The 19856-nt window shown below is 48.0% G+C and overlaps 1 protein-coding gene across 6 annotated transcripts in view; it reads left to right on the plus strand.

Moving 5' to 3' along the window:
• Window positions 1-19856, plus strand: part of rabgap1l (RAB GTPase activating protein 1-like) — a 128043-nt gene that overhangs the window by 75185 nt on the left and 33002 nt on the right. For all 6 annotated transcript variants that reach the window (XM_061237443.1, XM_061237437.1, XM_061237439.1 and 3 more), the window contains 5 exons: window positions 4858-4971; window positions 7743-7817; window positions 10090-10215; window positions 12697-12840; window positions 16698-16739. In XM_061237443.1, coding sequence (XP_061093427.1) covers window positions 4858-4971; window positions 7743-7817; window positions 10090-10215; window positions 12697-12840; window positions 16698-16739 — 501 coding nt within the window. The remainder of the gene's footprint in view (window positions 1-4857; window positions 4972-7742; window positions 7818-10089; window positions 10216-12696; window positions 12841-16697; window positions 16740-19856) is intronic.

Here is a 19856-nt window from a genome sequence, read left to right on the forward strand (position 1 = left end):
ACAGGCCCCCTGAGCGGCAATCACTGCACGCTCTCGCCTTCCCTGCTGACAGCCAATCAGAGGAGCCCGGAGGAGAGTGGGGCGGGAGGGTGGGGGTCTCCTACGGAACAGTGCCTCCATTACCGTCACCAGATATTAAACTCCACCCGATTCGCTCAATGTTCACTTCACCACTCCCTCTCAGCCGTCTAATGAGAGAGAGAGAGAGAGGGAGAGGGAGAGGGAGAGGGAGAGAGAGAAGGAATGAGAGAAGCACTCTGGGGGTAATCCTGTCACGTTAAATCTACATAAACGCGAAAGCCACCAGCGATGCGTTTCAGCCGATCGCGTTCCCCTTAATTCTCTCCTTGGACTGAATTAGATATTGTGCCCCGTTATTATAGCGTGCTGTGGATTAGGACTTGTGGCTTTGACCTTGCGTTCTGCGCCCGGATTAATGCCAGACCGAAATACGTCGGGAACAACAGTGTGTGGAGGAGGACATGTTTTATGCATGATCTGATAAAGGTTATCATCAGAGCTGGAAGGGGGGGGGGGGGGGTTAGGGAAAAAAACCTGGCTTTTGGCAGCATCTTCTGTCATAGACTATTCAGAACAAGTAGGGGACTTTAGAGTGTGAATACACCAGCACACACATCACCACCCTTGCACGGTTCATACACACGCACACACACACACACATGGGCCACCGGTGTCTAGCTGCACACACACACACACACACACACACACACACACACATACACGCTGCAGCCTATACACACAGACCAGAGATAGAGAGAGAAATGCAGGGCGACCACCCAGCGAGTCGTCACCCCTGGGCGTTACAGTGTAGGAGTCTTTTTATAGCGCACGGTTTCTAATGTTCAAAGAGCCCGGCCGAACCCAGGGGCGGAGCCCGGATTCCACACCACCATCTGTGCTCCTGACATCGCCTCGTCATCATCTCTCTTCTTCTCTCTCTCCCTCTCCCTCCCTCACTCATTCTCTCTCCCTCTCTCCTCCTCCCTCTCCCTCTCTCACTCACTCTCTCCCCCTCTCTCCCGCCCTCCCCTCTCCCCCCCCCCCTCTCTCTGGGCACAGAGAGAGGGGGAAGATAGGCAGAGGGGCAACCCTGCTGTAAAATCCAGCTATGACTAGCTACCTAGTTTCAAAACCTAGCTTGAGCTGTTTATGTAGACTACTCTTCCCTCAATCCGCCTTTCCAGTGAATGTCTTGCTGGTCTGGATACACGCTGCTGACCGCGTGACCAATTTAAATCAGCCAGTGTTTACTAAGGCGGAAAATAATCTCCAAAACTCACTGGAAATTGATACCCTGCTGAAAGGAAACAGCTCAAGGATGGTTTCGAAACGGCTGGTAGCTGGTTGGCCAGTTCAGACCAGCTTGCAGCTTGTCATGGTTTAGCTGGTTGACCAGTTCATACCAGCTCCCCACTCAACATGGTTTGACCAGCTCAAGCTATGTCTTGAAACAGCTCGTTGCCTGATTGACCGGTTACCAACTCAGACAAGCTACCAGCACTAGCTGGTTGACCAGCTCATACCCAGCTAGACCAGCTTCACGACCAGCTTAGCCATCTTGGTTGACCCAGCCCATACCCAGCTAGAACCGTCTTATGACCAGCTCAGTTTTCAAGCTGGTGACGCTGGCATAGCTGGATTTCAAGCAGTGTAACGTGGCTCTGTACTGTAAAGGGAGGGCATGGTAGGAGAGGTTGGAGGCTCGTTTTAATACTTCACGGTCCAGTTATAGGCTAATGCTCGAAGTCTGCCACCAGTCTGGAGGGCTGTGTTAGCTGCACAGATCTGAGAATATGTCACTGATAAGCGTAATTAGGAGAGATACGCTACGGTTCTCTGCGGGTAAAGATCGCTCTTAATAATCCTCTTTTCGCGGATAAACGCGCGAATGCCATCCTCTCTAGCCACCCACATCAGGAACGCTAATGATGTTCCATGGAGGGGACCTTCCGAATAGTTTTTGGGAGTTTTTTTTCCGGGTTGTTACACAAGGTGGGGAGAGAAGAAACTCGCCTCTCATTTATCGCCATTAGCCGACTAATGACGCTTTTCGTCTGTAATGACATTCCCCCGTTAATTTAATCAAACTGTTTACAACAACTCGCGCCGTCAAGGAGATTTTTCAAGCCTCCCTGTTACGTTGCCATGGTAGCGATCTTTGTTTAATTATCTGATGGTTTTTAGCTGCAGAGGAGGAAGTGTTTGGACTGGAGCTCTTGTGTCTGGGAGAGGGAGGGGGGGGGGGGAGGAGGTGTAAACAGGTTCAGTTTAAACCCGGTGAGTCAGTAACTCATTTTTCTGCAGAAAGCTCCATGTTTTGTGGAAGAACCATATTAGCGCTACGGTCGTCAGGCTTTGCTTGCGTAATGCTATATGTCGTTTTCGGGCAGCGTGAACATACAGGTGTGCTTTCAAACAGCGAAACTAAACGAACCGTCGTTCTCGCGCACCTGAGCTCTGTGTGTTATCTGTGGCGTACATTCTGCTACACTAACAACCACCTGCTCCCGCTGTTTTAAGCTTTACACACAACTGGCAACACCATTAGGCCTTCTGTTTATTTTTTCTGTGTTTATCCATAAGTGGCTCGCAACGTGCAACGTTATGTCAATACTGTTGTTCCACAATTTGTATAAAATAGGCCAATACACGTAGTATTTATTTAATACAGTGGTAAATACCTTATTTAGACACCAGGTTGGCATTGGTTATCATTTAATTTATAGACTTTTTGCAAGTAATGCTTCAGTTGCACAACTACTAGCCTACATTCTATTGTGTAAATTAAGTTAAAGACATTAAATACTAGATGATTTTGTAGGTGATTGAAATTCAATTCAATTTTACAGGCATCTTCCTCTTTCTTCCCTTCTGTTACAACAGTTACATAACAGTGTTGGGCCCGCGTGCGATGTGTGTAGTTTGATTAGGGAATGCGCATTAGCGGGTGAATAATGGCGTTTAGCTGTGGAGGTCAGGCGGTGGGGCTGCCTCTGTGCCTGTGTGCAGGTCGTGTCCTCTCCCCCCCCCCCCCATCACCCCCCCCCCCCCCCCCCGGCTCAGTCCAGCTCCAGTGGTGTCTCCCTCCTGCTAATAATGAAATATGGTCAGGCACATACCCCCCCCCATCCCCACCCGCCCCTCTCTCTGACACGGAGGAGGGAGGCTGGGAGTGGGAGAGAAGCTTGTTATTGCATCCGCTTCATTTCGTAACAGCTGAATGTATTTTATTAGAGTATTTTAATGTTGAGGGTTGCGGTTTCCCTTTAGCCTAAAACTGCATCTGCTAGCGCGGCTTTCCAGTTAGGCTGGTGTTGAAGTGAGAGGGAGTGTGTGTGTGTGTGTGTGTGTGTGTGTGTGTGTGTGTGTGTGTGTGTGTGAGAGTGTGTGTGAGAGAGAGAGAGAAGAGAGAGAGAATGTGTGTGTATGTGTATGCATGTGCACATGTGTGAGAGAGAGAGAGGATGTGTGTGTGTGTGTGTGTGAGAGAGAGAGAGAGGATGTGTATGTGAGAGAGAGAGAGAGAGAGAGAGGATGTGTGTGTGTGTGTAGGCCTATATCTGCAAGTTGGTGTGTTTGTGAGTGTGTGTATGTTAAGAGGGTTTATGTGTGGGTGTGTAAGAATGAGAGAGAGTGAGAGTGACAGAGAGAGAGAGCGTGCGAGACACAGAGAGAGAAGAGAGCGAGTGAGAGAGAGCGAGTGAATGTGAGAGACAGACAGAGAGACAGAGAGAGAGAGAGCAAGAGAGTGAGAGACAGAGAGAGAGAGAGAGTGAGAGACACATAGAGAGAGAGAGAGAGCAAGTGAGAGTGAGAGACACAGAGAAAGAGTGAGAGACAGAGAGAGTGAGTGACAGAGAGAGAGAGGGAGTGTGAGAGTGACAGAGTGAGAGAGTGTGAGAGACACAGAGAGAGAGAGAGAGAGAGAGACACAGAGAGAGAGTGAGAGTGACAGAGAGAGTACAGTACTCTGCTCCTCTCTCCCCAGCTGGGCTGTTGTGGCTCAGATGGGCTTTATCTCTCTCTCACAGCTCTGCTCTCAGAATGTCACCCCCCGTCACCGGCAGGAAGTGTTACCCTGCAGATTACGCACAAAGGAGTCCCTCCACAATTACACTCCACTGTCCAGGGGATCTTCTCCCCGCACAAAAGCCATTGTTTACCACCTCTTTCCCTGCTATATTTAGTTGCTGGTACTTTATTGATCGCCGTGATTGATTTGACAATTTTAGTTAAACAATTTTCCCCACACACCCCTCCTTTAACTACTGAGTTGTCAGCGGCAGTGCAGAGGGTTTTGTACTGTGAGACTGTTGTTCTGTACCTGCTGCGAGGGCCTAGCCTCCATTCACACCGCTAAACACACATCCTGTGCCCTCGCTGTGTCCTTCTGGTGTGGAGTAGTTTATTCCCTGCAGTCTGGGGCTATCCCCTAACTCTTTAAGGTGTCAGATCACAAATGTGTGAGTAGAATGTTCTTATTTGGGGGGTTAGGTGTCATGCTCAGGGACACCTCGACACACCCAGGGGATCGAACCGGCAACCCTCCGACTGCCAGACGACTGCTCTTACCAGCTGAGCCGATGTCGCCCTGCTATTTAGCTGATGCCTCTAACCAAAGCGACTTACGGTTGATTAGACTAAGCGGGGGACAACCCCTCCTGGAGCAATGCGGAGTTAAGGGCCTTGCTCAAAGGGCCCTGCAGCTGTGCGGATGTTAACTTGGCTACACCGGGGCTTGAGCCACCAACTTTCTGGGTCCCGGTCATGAACCTTAGCCACTAGGCTACAGGCGGCAGGAGAGAACAGGCCTCTGACCTCCCCCTGTCCCCGCAGGACTCCGCCCAGGAGGGTGTCATCACCCGGGACATCCACCGCACCTTCCCCGCCCACGACTACTTCAAGGACTCGGACGGTGACGGCCAGGATTCGCTCTACAAGATCTGCAAGGTGAGGACGCTGGGCGCGAGGGGCCTCCGCTGCCCGTTTCTCAGGTCTGTTACCGCCGGGGGCTCACCCTGGACATTACACTACTCTGCGGTTTATTCAGCAGACGCTCTCGTCCAAAGCCACGTACAGTAAGTGCATACCGAAGGCCGTTAGAACAAACTGCACTCTCAAAAATATAGGTATGAAAACTGCCTAAAAAGGTACAAATGCTTGTCACTGGGGCAGTACCATATAGGTACATGAAATTGTACCTCATTTTGCCAGAAATATATCATTCATTTGTACCCTTTTTACTTTAAAAACGTACTCGCTTGTACCCAAAGAGAACATTACAGTACTATCACGGTACATTCGAGAAATCTGATCCTTGAAGAACACAAATGTACCTCCACTGTCATTTTATTTCTGAGAGTGCAGAACAGGTCCTAGACTAAAATACAGTACAACACAGGGGCTAAAAGATTGACACAGGTGAGATACAGGTGACAATGAAATCTTTGTGCCAGTTGGAGTGCAGAAGGTGAGGTTGTTCGGTTGCTTCATGTTACCTTTTTTTGCTGGGGCTCCGGTTTCTACTCCATCAAACCGCCATCGCTGGTCCTCGGCGCTATGCCCCAGCCAGCCCTGCTGCAGCGAGCTGGCGCTGATATCTCGGTGCCGACCGGCGTCTCCGAGGGATAAACGCGGCGTTGAGACGGAAAGCCGGAGCGTTAGCGTCTTCTTACGGGAAGCTCCCTGCCAGCTCGCGCCAGTCCGGCAGAAATCATCGCCAAGCTTTGAGTGATCTCTGAGAGATTTCGGTGCTAGGAGGCACAGCCGGTCCTGGGCTTTTTTAGTCTTTATTCCTCTCACCAACGTCCCAGCCGCTCAGACCGGTTTGAGCTTCACAAAATCTCCCCCCGTCACATGACCGCGGCATCGAGACGTTAGATTCATCAGGTTCTAACTGACGTTTCTGACAAAAGAAATCAGTTGGTGTCGTAAATATGTTGTTTATAGGAAATTTGATAGGATTTTGATATTATACATTCAGAGTACTGTCATTTTGATCTATGAAGAGCTGCCCCTGCATTTCTGCTCTGCTGTGTTAGGATGTGAAAGCTTTGAAGCTCAATATCTCAAAACGACTCTTATAAGAACCTTATAATTCCAAGTTCACAATACGTTGTCTTGGAGGGAGGCTACACATTCGTTCAGGAACTTGCTGGGAAACTACAGGCATGCAGACATAGTTTGGCTTGTAGATATGCTCCAACATACTCTCAGTGAACACTTCATTAGATAGACCTGTACACCAGCTTGTTAATGCAAATATTTAATCAGCCAATCATGGCAGCAACTAAATGCATAAAACCATGCAGACGTGGTCAAGTGGTTCTGCTGTTTTTCGCACCAAATGTCAGAATGGGGAAGAAATGTGATCTAAGTGATTTTGACTGTGATTGTTGGTGCCAGACAGGGTGGTTTGAGCATCTCAGAAAACCAGTCAGGAAAGGTGTCAGTAACGCAAATAACCACGCATCACAAGAGTGTTATGCCGAAGAGAATCTCTAAACACACGTTTCAAACCTCTCAGTGGATAGGCTACAGTTGCAGAAGACAGAAAAATACTGATAAATACCTAATAAAGTGCTCACTGTGTGTGTATTCCAGCATAATCCTTAGAGTCCCCTTCAGTTTTATGTTTATTACGGTCTGCAGACAGCAGCCTGATCAAATCCCAGAATGCATCTGTGTCTCAGTGTGGGATTTACTTCAGCCTGCTCTTCCCTGTAAACCCCTCTACATAAAACACATTATATTTAAGCCTGTGTCCTTGTGCATTACTGCATAGCTGGAGCTGCTGTTTGAAGGCCAGTCTCCCCTCTGTAGCAGGGAGCTGGCTCAGTTCTCTGTTGTTCTGTGTGCCTTTGAAAAGAGGGCTTAAAAAAGCGTCCATCTCATGATTAAAGCCACTTTAATTACTCAGAAGGCTTTCATATGGGCAAATTGCAGTGGCCGTTCGCTTACCACGTTCAAAGTTTTAAGTATTGATGCGCGTTTAAAAAAATATCTTTGGTGCGTATGGGGTTATAATATCGCGGTTCTGTTTATGAAAGCTTTAAATAATGCAGATTTTATAAAGTTTGTGTGTGTGTGTGTGCGTGTATGCATGCATGCATGTGTGCGTGCATGTGCGAATGGAATGAGTTTTTAGCATTTATTTGCTTATGTTTGTCATGTGAGGATGCTGGTGCTGTTACACTGCTAATTGTCAAGGGTTTGTTATTGGCTCTTAACAGAATGAGTTGGAGGCCGGTTATTGGCTGCTGATGAGACAACATTACATTTTGTATTGATTGGACTCCGCAGGGATGGCGAGTGTTTGTGGCTGTGTGCAGGGGGGGCGTGTGAGGCCTTTAAGACTTTAATCAGACCTAATAACTGCCTGGGTGACTGCTAAACCACCCTAGTCCTGCAGGAACGATGTGCAACCCCAAAAAGCACAGCCACACATGGTGAAAACAAAGAAATAATTACTGTTTCGGTCTCATTAATGAAATAATTTTTAAAACAACATGTTCTTAGTTATGCTATAGTCAATGAGTCAAAACAATAGTCGGTATTTGGCAATGGAAATTTCACGTCAAGCGCAGATTAACTTAAAACAAGCTGATATTTTCTGCTTGAGAAAGAAAAGAAAAGATCTTAAGTCTCATTACAAGGCTAAAATGCTTGCTGCGACGGTGAGATTTGGCAGAGCGGCTGATGTTGTGTCTCGCGTTTCTCAGGCCTACTCCGTCTACGACGAGGAGATCGGATACTGCCAGGGGCAGTCTTTCCTGGCGGCCGTCCTGCTCCTGCACGTGAGTCTCCGCTTATCCCGATCCGATTTGGGAATGTGGGAGGGGGGGGGGGAGAAGGGGAGCCGTATCGGAATCCCATGCTGCCAAAATGGGATATTTCTGTTTAAACTCCCAACAGGACAACACAGATTTCTCCTCAGAGATTTTCAATTTGGCCACTAAGGCTACGTGAATTTACATAAACTAATGTAGTTGTTAATCATGAATGAATGATGTACAAATGTTGTGTTGGGGGATGAGGGCCACAGATAAAGATGGGATCGCGGTACAGGGAAATCCTGACCCCGGCTACATGGGGAGATAGGTGTTGCTAATTCTCAAGATGTTTGTTTTCTCTGCATAATGCACAACCGATTATTTTTTATTTACCAAGAATTAAAGAACTGCGTTCTTCACAAGAGTGTGTCTAGTTTGTTTCTGTAATCAGCCTCATGTGTAGTGCTTGATTGAAGTTGTAGGTTCTGGTGTTATGAATCTACAAAGCTGCGCTGATGACATTAGCATCGCATTTGTCTTGCTCTTTCTACAATTCTGTCCTTTAAACCGGAGTTAACCTTTACCTCTATGCAACTTTTATTATGACATAATAGGATCTAGGCTGACCTCTCACGGCCCACCCCCAGTCCTTTGTTTCCCATGGAATCAAAGGGATATCAGATTTTTGACCTGCCAACGTGCTGAATCAGGGATGTGTTGCAGTTGACAGGAAACTAGCGTTGTGTTTTTGAAGCGTGAAAAATGCTGACCTCGCTGGATCAATCTTAAAGGCATATTTCACTTCCTGCGGTTTGCATGTGGTATGTCAGGTTTAAGCGCCGTCCACACCAAGAACCATAACTGTGGCTATAACGATAACGATAACAACGTGAGCATCCGCACTGCTGAATGATAACGTTCTGTGAATAGCCTCTCGGCCGTGTCGTCTGCCATTTTGAACGTGATGTCCTGTAAATTCGGATGGATTTTGATTGGCTGTCAGGGTTTTATCGTTCATGCAGCTGGAAGAAATCGCTCTGAAAGTGACCCCGGCGATATCGTTAGTCACTCCAGTTGGAACTATTTTTAAAACAACATGTTTATCGTTATACTATAGTATAGTGTACTACATATACTGCTAGTTATCCTTCTTGGTGTGGACAGGCCATTAGTGTATCTAGCTGAGCCCAAACAGTTTTATGTGCCACGAAGGGTATTTCAGACTCTTTACCAGGAGTGGAAGAAAGAGAAGTTGAAGGGGGGAAGAAAGAGGGCGAGGAGGAGGGCAGATTCAGACGACAGTGAAGGATGGTAGACGAAACGGGTTGAAGCAGGTGTAGAAAAACAGAGAGGATTATGGGAGAGGACTGAAGTCGGAGGAGAGGGACGGTGGGGAGGGGGAGAGAGAGGGAGAGCGAGGGAGGGAGAGAGAGAAGGGAGGGAGGGGGAGGGAGAGGGAGAGGGAGGTAGAGAGAAAGAGAGAATGAACGGGTGGTGTGGAGAGAGGGGTAAGGGGATGGAAGGAGGGAGAGAGAGAGAGAGAGAGAGAATGAAGGGGGGGGGTATGGAGGGGCTATATCCAGAGATCCCTCAGTATGCAGGAGGCAGGGGAGGTGTCAGGAATATTAATGACTGCTCCCCTGTATACCTGCAAGGGGTTTATTCAGCCCGACACACACACGCGCACACACTACACACACGCATGTGCATGAGCACACACACACGCCATGCAGACACCACACACACACACACGCACACACACACACACGCACGTGAGCACACACACACCGCACACACACATGCCACACACACAGACCACACACACACGCACACACCACACACACACACACACACACACACACACACAAAGGCTAACTGAAAAGCTGACACCCTCTTTTTTCAGCTTCACAAATACATGGCACATTCACCCTTTCACCCTTAGGCTTCCACCTCTCTTCCCTCCTCCTCCTTTGGGGGGCGACGTTAGCTCGGGAGGTGAGAGTGGTTCCATCCCCCACCCTGGGTGTGCCAAAGTGTCTCTGAGCAGCAAGCTGTTTGGTGCCTTGCATGGCAGCCTATCGTTTGTGTGTGTGTGTGTGTGTGTGTGTGTGTGTGTGAGTGAGTGTGTGTGTCTGTGTCTGTGTCTGTGTGTGTGTGTGTGTGTGTGTGTGAATAGGTGAATGACAGGCAGTAATTGTAAAGTGCTTTGGGTAAAAGCGCTATATAAGTATATATATAGTCCCCTTACCGTTGTTTGCCGTTTTTCTCCCTCTCACCGTCTGCGTCTTCCTCCCAGATGCCAGAGGAGCAGGCGTTCGGTGTGCTGGTGAAGATCATGTATGACTACGGCCTCAGAGACCTCTACAAGAACAACTTCGAGGACCTGCACTGCAAGTTCTACCAACTGGAGAGGCTGCTCCAGGTGTGTGTGTGTGTGTGTGTGTGTGTCTGTTTCCGTGTGTGTGTGTGTGTGTGTGTGTGTCTATTTCCATGTGTGTCTGTGTGTGTGTGTGTGTGTCTATTTCCATGTGTGTCTGTGTGTGTGTGTGTGTCTGTTTCCATGTGCTTCCATTTTAGGAACATTTGCTCCTCAATTATGTGTTAGGTGTGCTAACTGGAAAAATAATTCAGGAGCGTGTCGACTCAACTGCGATGGCGTGTTGCAAAATGTTTCTGCTTAGGAGAAAAAATGGAAAACCTTTCACCTTGGATAAAATGTGAGCATAGAGCTCTGGTCCCAACAGGCTTTCACAGAAAACCCTGGTCTAAACCCCCACAAGATCAAGGCTAGGGCAACAGTGGCAAGGGAAAACTCCGGGATGACGGATAGGACAACACACTAGACGAGACGAAGCAGGGACAATCCCCCCTGGAGCAATGCGGGGTGAAGGGCCTTGTTCAAAGGCCCGACGACTCCACTGATCTTATTGCGGCTTCACCGGGGCTTGAACCAGAAACCTCCCAGGTCCCGGTCAGGCACCCCTAGGCGACGGGCGGCCCCCCTCTCCCCGCGTACGCACCTTCCCGCCGTGCGGATGGACCCTGTCTGTGCTGACAGCTCGCGTGCCGTTGCCACATGCTCCCCAGCTGTTAAACTAAATCCGCTGGAAATTGGGTTTTAATTTTGTGCCGTAATCCGGTTAGGCCGAGAGTCTGCCTCTTTTAGCGCCCAGATGAACTGGGTTAGCATCGACGAGCCTGAGAGGAAGAGCGTTAGCATCGATCGGGCGAGGCGGGGTGGAGATGGGGGGGGGGGGGGTGCGTGTGTGTGTGTGGGGGGGGGGGGTGACAGGTCTTTCCCGCCAGTTCAGACTTCCTCTCTCCATCCCCCTTTCTTTTACCTGCCTTCACCCCTTCTTTCACCCCCCTCCTGGGGAACTGGCTAAACTCCCTCCCACCTCATCATTCCCTGATTCAGTTGGCTAAAATCATTCTCTCACTCTCCACCTCAGCTGGTTGTGTGGTCAGCGTTCTGGTGCAAAATGGCCGCCATTGCCGCCCAGGTGGGTGCTACACATTGGTGGTGGTTGAGGAGAGTTTCCCCCTCGTAACTGTAAAGTGCTCTAGAAAGGCGATGTATAAATGCATATATATATATATCTATCTATCTCAGCTGGTGTGTGGTTGAACCTTCTGGCACAAAATGGCTGCCGTTTGGTGGTGGTTGAGGCGAGTTTTCCCCTCGTCACTGTAAAGTGCTCCGAGTGTCTAGAAAGGCGATGTATAAATGCATACATCTTGTATTCGACGCTGGCTGCTTGTCCCGTCTCGAGGCGGCGTGCTGCTGGGAGAGTCTGGCCGTCTCGCGTTAAACATTGCTTCACACTCCGGCGTTTGAGGAATGTGACATTCTCACACTCGACGCGGCGGCTTGTGGGTGTCTGTAATCACCTTCGCGGTTTACATCCAATCTGTGCCTCCTCACCCTCCCCCTCCTCCTCCTCTTCCCTCCCTCCTTCCCTCTGTCTGTCACTCCCCCCCCCCCGTCCCCCTTTGTTTTCTCCCCGTCGCTGTCTCGTTCCCCCCTCCTCTCCCTCCCTCTCTCCGTCTCTCCCCCGTATCGATCTGACCCGGCTATTTCAGCGGTGCTGTGCAGTCTGGGTAATGACTCGGGGGCCGGTCGGTTTAAGAGCGGGCCCGGTACCAATCGACGGATTCAGACGGGCCGACTCACAACCGAGTCCGTTCTGCCCTCCTTCACCTTTAGGGTCACGGTCCGTTCGCCGCGACCGCGACCGGTTAAGCGTCGCCCCGGACCGAACGATGCGCGACCCCTGTCTGGTTTCCCGTTTCGTTGGCCTGCCGTTTGATTGGATAACCGAGTCCTGTGGCTCCCTCGCTCGCTCCCCTGGGTAATCTGAGTGATCCACTCAAGTGCTGCTGCTTAAGTGGGAGCGTGTGTACAGCGCCTGGTGTGCGCTCTCCTCCTCTCTCTGTCCCCCTCTCTCTCTCTCTCTCTCTCTCTCTCTCTCCCCTCCCTCTCACTCTCTTCCTCTCTCCTTCTCCTATCTCTCTTTCTCTCCCTTTCTTACATTGTCTCTGTATTGCTTGTAATATATATTTGTACAATAAAGGAGACATTTGAAAGTCAAAGTCTCCCTCTCTCACACTCTCCCTCTCTCACTCTCACACTCACTCCCTCTCTCTCTCTCCCTCTCTCCCTCTCCTCTCTCTCCCTCCCTCCCTCTCCTCTCTCTCCCTCCCTCTCTCACACTCACTCTCTCGGACTCTTGTCACAGGGCTGACTTGAGGGCTGGTGGTGGGTCCATGGATGCATCTCGAGTGTTTAGGGTATATCTCTGCGTGCCTGAGGGTAGAATTAGGTCCTCCGAGCAGATAGGGTGTTTCAGCTCCAGAAGAGTACCTAACGCTCCCCCCCCCCCCGTTCCCTCTCCCCGTTCAGGAGCAGCTGCCGGAGCTGTGGTCTCACTTCCAGGACCTGAGTCTGGAGGCCCACATGTACGCCTCTCAGTGGTTCCTCACGCTCTTCACCGCCAAGTTCCCGCTCTGCATGGTGTTCCACATCACCGACCTGCTGCTGTGTGAGGTACACACTCCACAACACGCTGCCCTGCGTGTGTACACACTCCCCAACACACCCAACACGCTGCCCTGCGTGTGTACACACACCTCAGCACACCCAACACGCTGCCCTGCGTGTGTACACACACCACAAACATGCATCGGTGCTGTAATCTTACTAAACCAGTGACAGACACAGTCATACTTTACCAGAACTGTAGGCACACATACAGTAATATTTCACTAACAGTGACGGACTGTAGTCTTTTACTCTCGTTGACACACATACAGTAATATTTTGCTACAGTAATATTTCACTAACGTTGATTAGCCACACGCAGTAATCCTTCAGTAGTTCTGGCAGTCACACATACAGTAATCTGCTGTAATAATCTTACTAAAACAGTAACAGCCACACAGACTGTAATTGTTCACTGATGTGGAGTCACGCCTACGGTAATCTTGTGCTATAAGTGTAACAGCCACAGGCCCTGTACAGTCATATAATATACAGATATCATACAGCAGTCACACATTGTGTACTGTAATGTAGAAGGGATACAGTACGCATAGTAACAGTTGTTACAGTGTTATCGAGATCGCTGTGTGCAAACATCAGTATACATCACCAGCGAGACAGTCTGGCCAATCAGTAGCGCTAACTGTTCAGTTAATTAACCGGGTGGAAAGAAAACCACGGCCTGATTTGGATTCAGTGGCCAGGTGTGATGATCCCTGCTTTAGAGGTAAAAGCCTGTGGCTTTGACAGGGGTGCTTTGGAGTCCCAAGAAGTCTGTTTGTACACCCAGACCAGCTCTGACCTCTGACCTGTCCTCACAGGGGCCAGGTGCACTTCTTTCCTCTCCTCTCCTCTCCTCTCCTCTCCTCTCCTCTCCTCTCTCCTCTCCTCTCTCTCTTCTTCTTACCAGCCCAGGGCAGAGCAATGAAAAGTTTCTGTAGCTTCTCTCAGTCAGTGAACTGCAGGATGGGAATCTGCTGTTTGGAACTTTGAGCTCCTGCAACACCTTCCGCCCTCCCTCCCTCTCGGTCTTGCTCTCTCTCTCCTGCCCTCCCTCCCTCTCTCTTGGTCTTGCTCTCTCTCTCCCCTGCCCTCCCTCCCTCTCTCTCCTTCCCTCTGTCTCCTCTTTCTTGCTTTCTCCCTTTCTCTCCCTCCCTCCATCTCTCTCTCCCTTCCTCTTTGTCTCTCTTGTCCTCCTTCCTGTTGAGTCTCCTTCTTTATCCCTCCCTGTCTAATCGTGTTTGTGTTGGTTATCATCTCACTGCTCCTGTGCGCTGTCAGACACCGTAGCTGTCAGACACTCTGGGGAGTGTGAGTGTGTGAGTGTGTGAGTGAGTGTGTGAGTGTGTGAGTGTGTGTGTGTGTGTGTGTGTGTGTGTGTGTGTGTGTGTTTGTTCGTGTGAGACACTCTGGGGAGTGTGAGTGTGTGTGTGTGTGTGTGTGTGTGTGTGTGTGTGTGTCTGTGTGTGTGTGTGTGTGTCTGTGTCTATGTGTCTGTCTGTGTGTGTGTGTGTGTGTGTGTGTGTGTTCATACGAGTGTGTGTTTGTGTGTGTGCATGCATTTGCATGAATGCATGCATGTCCATATTGGGCGGGCAGTAAGAGCAGTCGTCTGGCAGTCGGAGGGTTGCTGGTTCGATCCACCGCCTGGGCTGTGTCGAAGTGTCCTTGAGCAAGACGCCTAACCCCCAAATGCTCCTGACGAGCTGGTCGGCGCCTTGCATGGCAGCCAATCGCTGTTGGTGTGTGAGTGTGTGTGTATGAATGGGTGAATGAGAAGCATCAATTGTACAGCGCTTTGGATAAAGGCGCTATATAAATGCCAACCATTTATATTGATGCGCATGTCTAAACAATACATGCTGCATATCTTTGTATGTGTGCAGGCATGCACATGGGTATGCACATATATGCGTTTCTGTATGCGTGCTTGCGTTCCGAATGTATGCGTTCATACATACAAGTGCGTGTGTACATGTATTTGCGTGTACGGTATGTGCACGAGCCTTTGTGTGTGTGCACGCGTGCGTGTGTGTCACATGTCTGAATGAGCCTGCAGTGCGTATGTGCGTGTGAACATGCAGTGAGAGGGGGAGAGAGAGTGTGTGATTATGTGTGCCTACTGTATGGCTCTGCGGCTATGCCTTTGGGTGTACATGTTCTTCCATTATAGCTCTCCCTCCCTACATGCATGCCCTATCTCCCTCGCTGTGTGTTAGCACGCGTGCCCCCCCCCCCCCCCCGCTAACTGCTGTGGCTTGAGCCTGGCCTATTTCTGTGTGTGTGTGTGTGTGTCTGTCTGTGTGTGTATGTGTATGTGTGTGTTTGTGTGTGTGTGTGTGTGTGTGTGTGTGTGTGTGTGTGTGTGTGTGTGTGTGTGTCTGTGTGTCTGTGTGTGTGTGTGTGTGTGTGTGTGTGTGTGTGTGTATGTTTGTGTCTGTGTGTGTGTGCTTGTGTGTGCGTGTGTCTGTGTGTGTCTGTGCATGTGTGTATGGCTGTGTGTCTGCCTGTCTGGCTGTGCGTGCATGTATGTGTGTGCGTGCATACCTCTGTGTGTGTGTCTGTGTCTGTATGCATCTGTGTGTGTGTGTGTGTGTGTGTGTGTGTGTGTGTGTGTGTTCCTGTGTGACTCCCTAGCGCCATCTAGAGGCCGTCTGAGCCGGGAGGCTCTTCCCGGAGTTATTAATAGAGCAGGGGGGGATATTTATAGCGCGGTGTTGCCATGTGAACGGATTGTCTGAGCCGCGACGGAGGCGACCGGTGTTCCCAGGCGGAGTGGAGAGAGAGGCGACCTGCCCTCCCCACCCCAAAACTCCCCCACCTCTGTCTGTCTGATGTCCGTGCTCCTCACTGCAAATAAATAAATAAATAAATAAAAACAAGTCAGCCCTAACAAGTCTCTTAATCTTATATTTAGACTTGAAATCTTATTTCTACGACTTTTATGCTAAAAGACAAAAAAAAAAAACTGCCAATGAGGTGAGAAAGTTTGACTCATTTCAAGATATGCCAACGGGGTGAGAAAATCTCACTCCTCATGTAAGCAGTAACTTAGTGAAACACGTAAAACAGTAAAGCAGAAAACGTAATATTTTATACATGAGAGAAAACATCTTCTTAAGTCTTAAGATTAAAAACGCTTGTTAAGTCTGCTCCCTTTATGTCCACCTGGCGGCCATTTTGATTCCGTGTGCGAAACTGGCCGTCCCTTGGAGTCTTTCTCTCTCTCTCTCTCTCTCTCTCTCTCTCTCTCTCTCTCTCGGTAATTACCTCTCCAGTAATTACCGCGTTAAAGTGCGCCTTGGGATGCCTTACGGAGTATCTCACAGGCAAAGCACTGCAACTAAACAGCAGAGAAAGCTTCATCCTCTCCTTCAGAAAATACTCTTAACTGTCAGATGGTGAGGCCCTATCCGTGTTCACAGACAGCAGTTAGAGAAGAAGCAAAAAAAATAAACATACGCTGTAATTCTATACAAGTTGGGTCGACGTGATTATATTGAAACGAGGAATGAACACGGCACACTTGAGCTCTGCGATTTCATCGCCTACGTTTTTGAATTCTCGTCTTCGTCGGGGCTTCGATGAATGTCGAAATATTAGTCGTGAAATCACGGCGCTTCAGTGTGTGGTGTTCGTTCATATCTTCATTGTATATAATCAGACGCACAGTAACCATGCCTTCTATGCTCGACTTGCAATTGAACGGGCATTCCTCTGTACATGAGAATGGTTCACTCTCGGTAAATTCAGTTTTTGCTGGATGTAAAACTGTCTCCGAGGTGCTATTGCTCGAGTAGACGCAGTTCAATTCAAATTAAGGAGGTGCGCTTTCTCACTCTTTCTTCTTTTCCCTCCCTTAGGGACTGAGCATCATCTTTAATGTTGCCCTGGCTCTCCTCAAGGTAAGAATTCCTTTCACGGATAATAAAGATTACCGTTGTTACGCTTTCAGCATTAGTGTTGTCTTCACACAGCAGATCACAATCTTTCCCCTCGGACGTGGTTCGGAGTTTTTTTTTTTTCATTATAATTGGGTAATTCAAAAAGAGCCCTTAACCTGTTCTGACTGTGATTTGGGTGCACGGGGAGCATTGTGAAATGGGCAAGGAAACATTGTTGTGCTGGTGACTCCCTCTGCTGGTCATAAGAAATATTACAGTGATGCAACGCCAGTGTTTAAAGTCAAGCTAAGGATAATTTGGCTTCATGGTCGGTAAGTGTAGTTTATACTACAATGTCCAGGATGCAACATTCTTCTGCCCACCAATCACAGCTACAAGTGCTGCAACAGACCTCACCTGTCTTCTGGCCTTCAGATCTTTGCCTCCATTTTCTAATTTGGATATTAAAGATGCTTTTATGGATGCAGCACACTTTCGTTGTTAGTTAATACATATACAATATATGCAATGTGCCTTATATTTCGGTCACACGGTGATACTGTCGACAAATCATCCAGCCTGATCAACTTTCAAGTTTATGTATCCTTCTGAGAAGGCTATGCGTTTCCCACAGTTCAGCATAAACATTCGCAGAAACACAAACTGAGCACAACATTAAGCAACATTAAGATAAAGTTGAGGGCTTCTGATGAGATGTTAGATAGCCATTATGGCGTAATTCACTTTCCTCCGTCTGAGATAATGGTACCTCCTGCTACCGGATGAATGTTTTTAAGCAGCGGTGGAGTGGATTGCGTCATTGCCAGTTCCTCGTACTTTGTATACAGACGAGCAGCTGCTAATATGCGAAATGTTGTCAGCAGGCCGGCCAGTTCTTTCGAATGCTAATCGGGCGTCTTCTTAACGGTTTCGGTTTGCGGTAAACACAAGTGGGACAATAACAGATGTGCGACTGTATCGGGAGCGATGCTGCAGCGTCGGCGACGGCCGTCGTGTCGTTCCCAGAGTTCGACGGTGATCAGTGGCGTGTTGATATCGTCTTTGCGGTGGCATTGATCACGACTCGCAGTCGAGGTGGTGTTGTTAGGATGATTCAGCGCCCTGCTGCGTGTCATTACTCCTCGAATGCCGATGGAGTCGTCGCTCCATTGATATTGCAGGGATGATGGAACGCAGTAGCCGCATTCGGGCGGATCGTTTTACCGTATCTCCATGACAGACGTATCTGCAGCTATTGTAGATGATATTTGGCCACAATAAGGGCACATCAATTGGCATTCACTAATCTTGTTGGTACAGTTACATTAATTATTTGACATACAAATAAATTGATTAAGCCTGAAATTAGCTTCTCATTAGTTGATGTATTTATTGACTAGCAACTAATGTATTAGTTACATTAATTACATTAGCGAACCATAGGGTAAACTTGTCATTAGTTAACCATTAACAAATACTTAACATTTATTTTCCATTCCATTATGAATTGGCATTAACTAATGCAGTTGAATTAATTGAATATAGTTGAGCATGAATTGACAAATACATGTACATTTTAACTTATCATTAGTTAACGACATTAGTTCATGCCAATTAACTGTTGCCTGTTATGCTTATGAATATGTCCCTTATTTCCATTCCCAGATTAGCGCAGTTGCTTTCTCTTCTGATTCATAAAAACATTTACTGTATTGACGTCCACTCCCAACTCTGACTGCGCGGTTCGACCACAGACTGCTGAAAAATACGAAGTGTCTATGACGTCACCGTTGACTTTCTCATTTATAAAAAGTGTTTTAATACGGCGGGAGTGCAGTTTTCTCCGCCGCCATTTTGTAGTCAGATTGGAGCCAGAGACTGCAGTTGGGGAAAGGAGGGACCCGTATATGGCCATGAAGTCTGGTCTGGTTTTGGGCGCTGGTGTGATTGACAGCTTGGAGCCGTTGCTAAGTGCATTTGAACTACGAGGGTTTCTAGGTATCCATCAGGGATGCCAAATTTAAAGGTTTTTTAGCATCTCAATTTAAGATGCCAATAACAGCCGGCATGGCGATCAATACATAGATGAGATATGAGGTAGTTGGCTGCTTTTATCATGGTTGTAACGTTTTGAAACTTTTAATGAGATATTTTTAAATGTGTGATGGGTAGTCCTACCTTATTCCGTTCTAGAATGACCTGAATTCATAAAATGAATGAATACCCGAATTAATAGAAATGAATGATATCTGTGCTTTAACCAAGATGCTGATCATTTTGGTGTTTTCTTATTGATGTTGTGGTAATCAGAGGTTAGATGTTCCCTGATTTTAAGCTGATGTATGCAGTCTACATAGGGTTTTCTAGTTGATATGTAGAAAGTTATATTTGCCAGATACAATGTGACGATCCTTTAATATTTTTATTATAGTTATTATTTAACATTCCTTTGAAGTTAATTAGGGTAGAGTCTGAGGATAATTAAACTGGTTGAGATGTGAAAAGTAAAAGGTCTTCAAGAACATGAAGGCATTTTGACCTGCCTTAAACCTTAGAGTTTGGGGTTTGGAGTGTGGGGCGTAGTGGTTTAGGTAAATGACTGGGACAGGCAAGGTTGGCGGTTCTAATCCCGGTGTAGCCACAATAAGATCTGCACAGCCGTTGGGCCCTTGGGCACAGCAAGACCCTTAACCCTGCATTTCTCCAGGGGAGGATTGTCTCCTGCTTAGTCTAATCAACTGTACGTCGCTCTGGATAAGAGCATCTGCCAAAATGCCAATAATGTAATGTAATGTAGAGAGAAACACGCAACGGACCTTGCATGGATGCTAAGCGTTCTGCCAGTATCCGGGTCCAGTGTTCAGGTGTTCAGCACCCAGAGTTGTGGTTGGCTGACGTACTGTTCATAAAACATACTAAATACTGCTGTGTATTAATTCTTTATTGAGTGTATAATGTAAATAATAATAATAGTAATAATAATATTACAATTTTAAAATATTAATAAATGATAATTATGGATGGAACTGAGCTCTGAAGCTATGAACCTCTGATACTGGTTTTGGTTCTGAAAAAGGGCAGAGAGATTCTTATTTATATTGCTCGACATAATTAGCTGTGTTTGTAGACACTCAGCAT

Source organism: Conger conger, chromosome 4 (assembly GCF_963514075.1).
Source record: "Conger conger chromosome 4, fConCon1.1, whole genome shotgun sequence".
Lineage (NCBI taxonomy): Eukaryota > Metazoa > Chordata > Actinopteri > Anguilliformes > Congridae > Conger > Conger conger.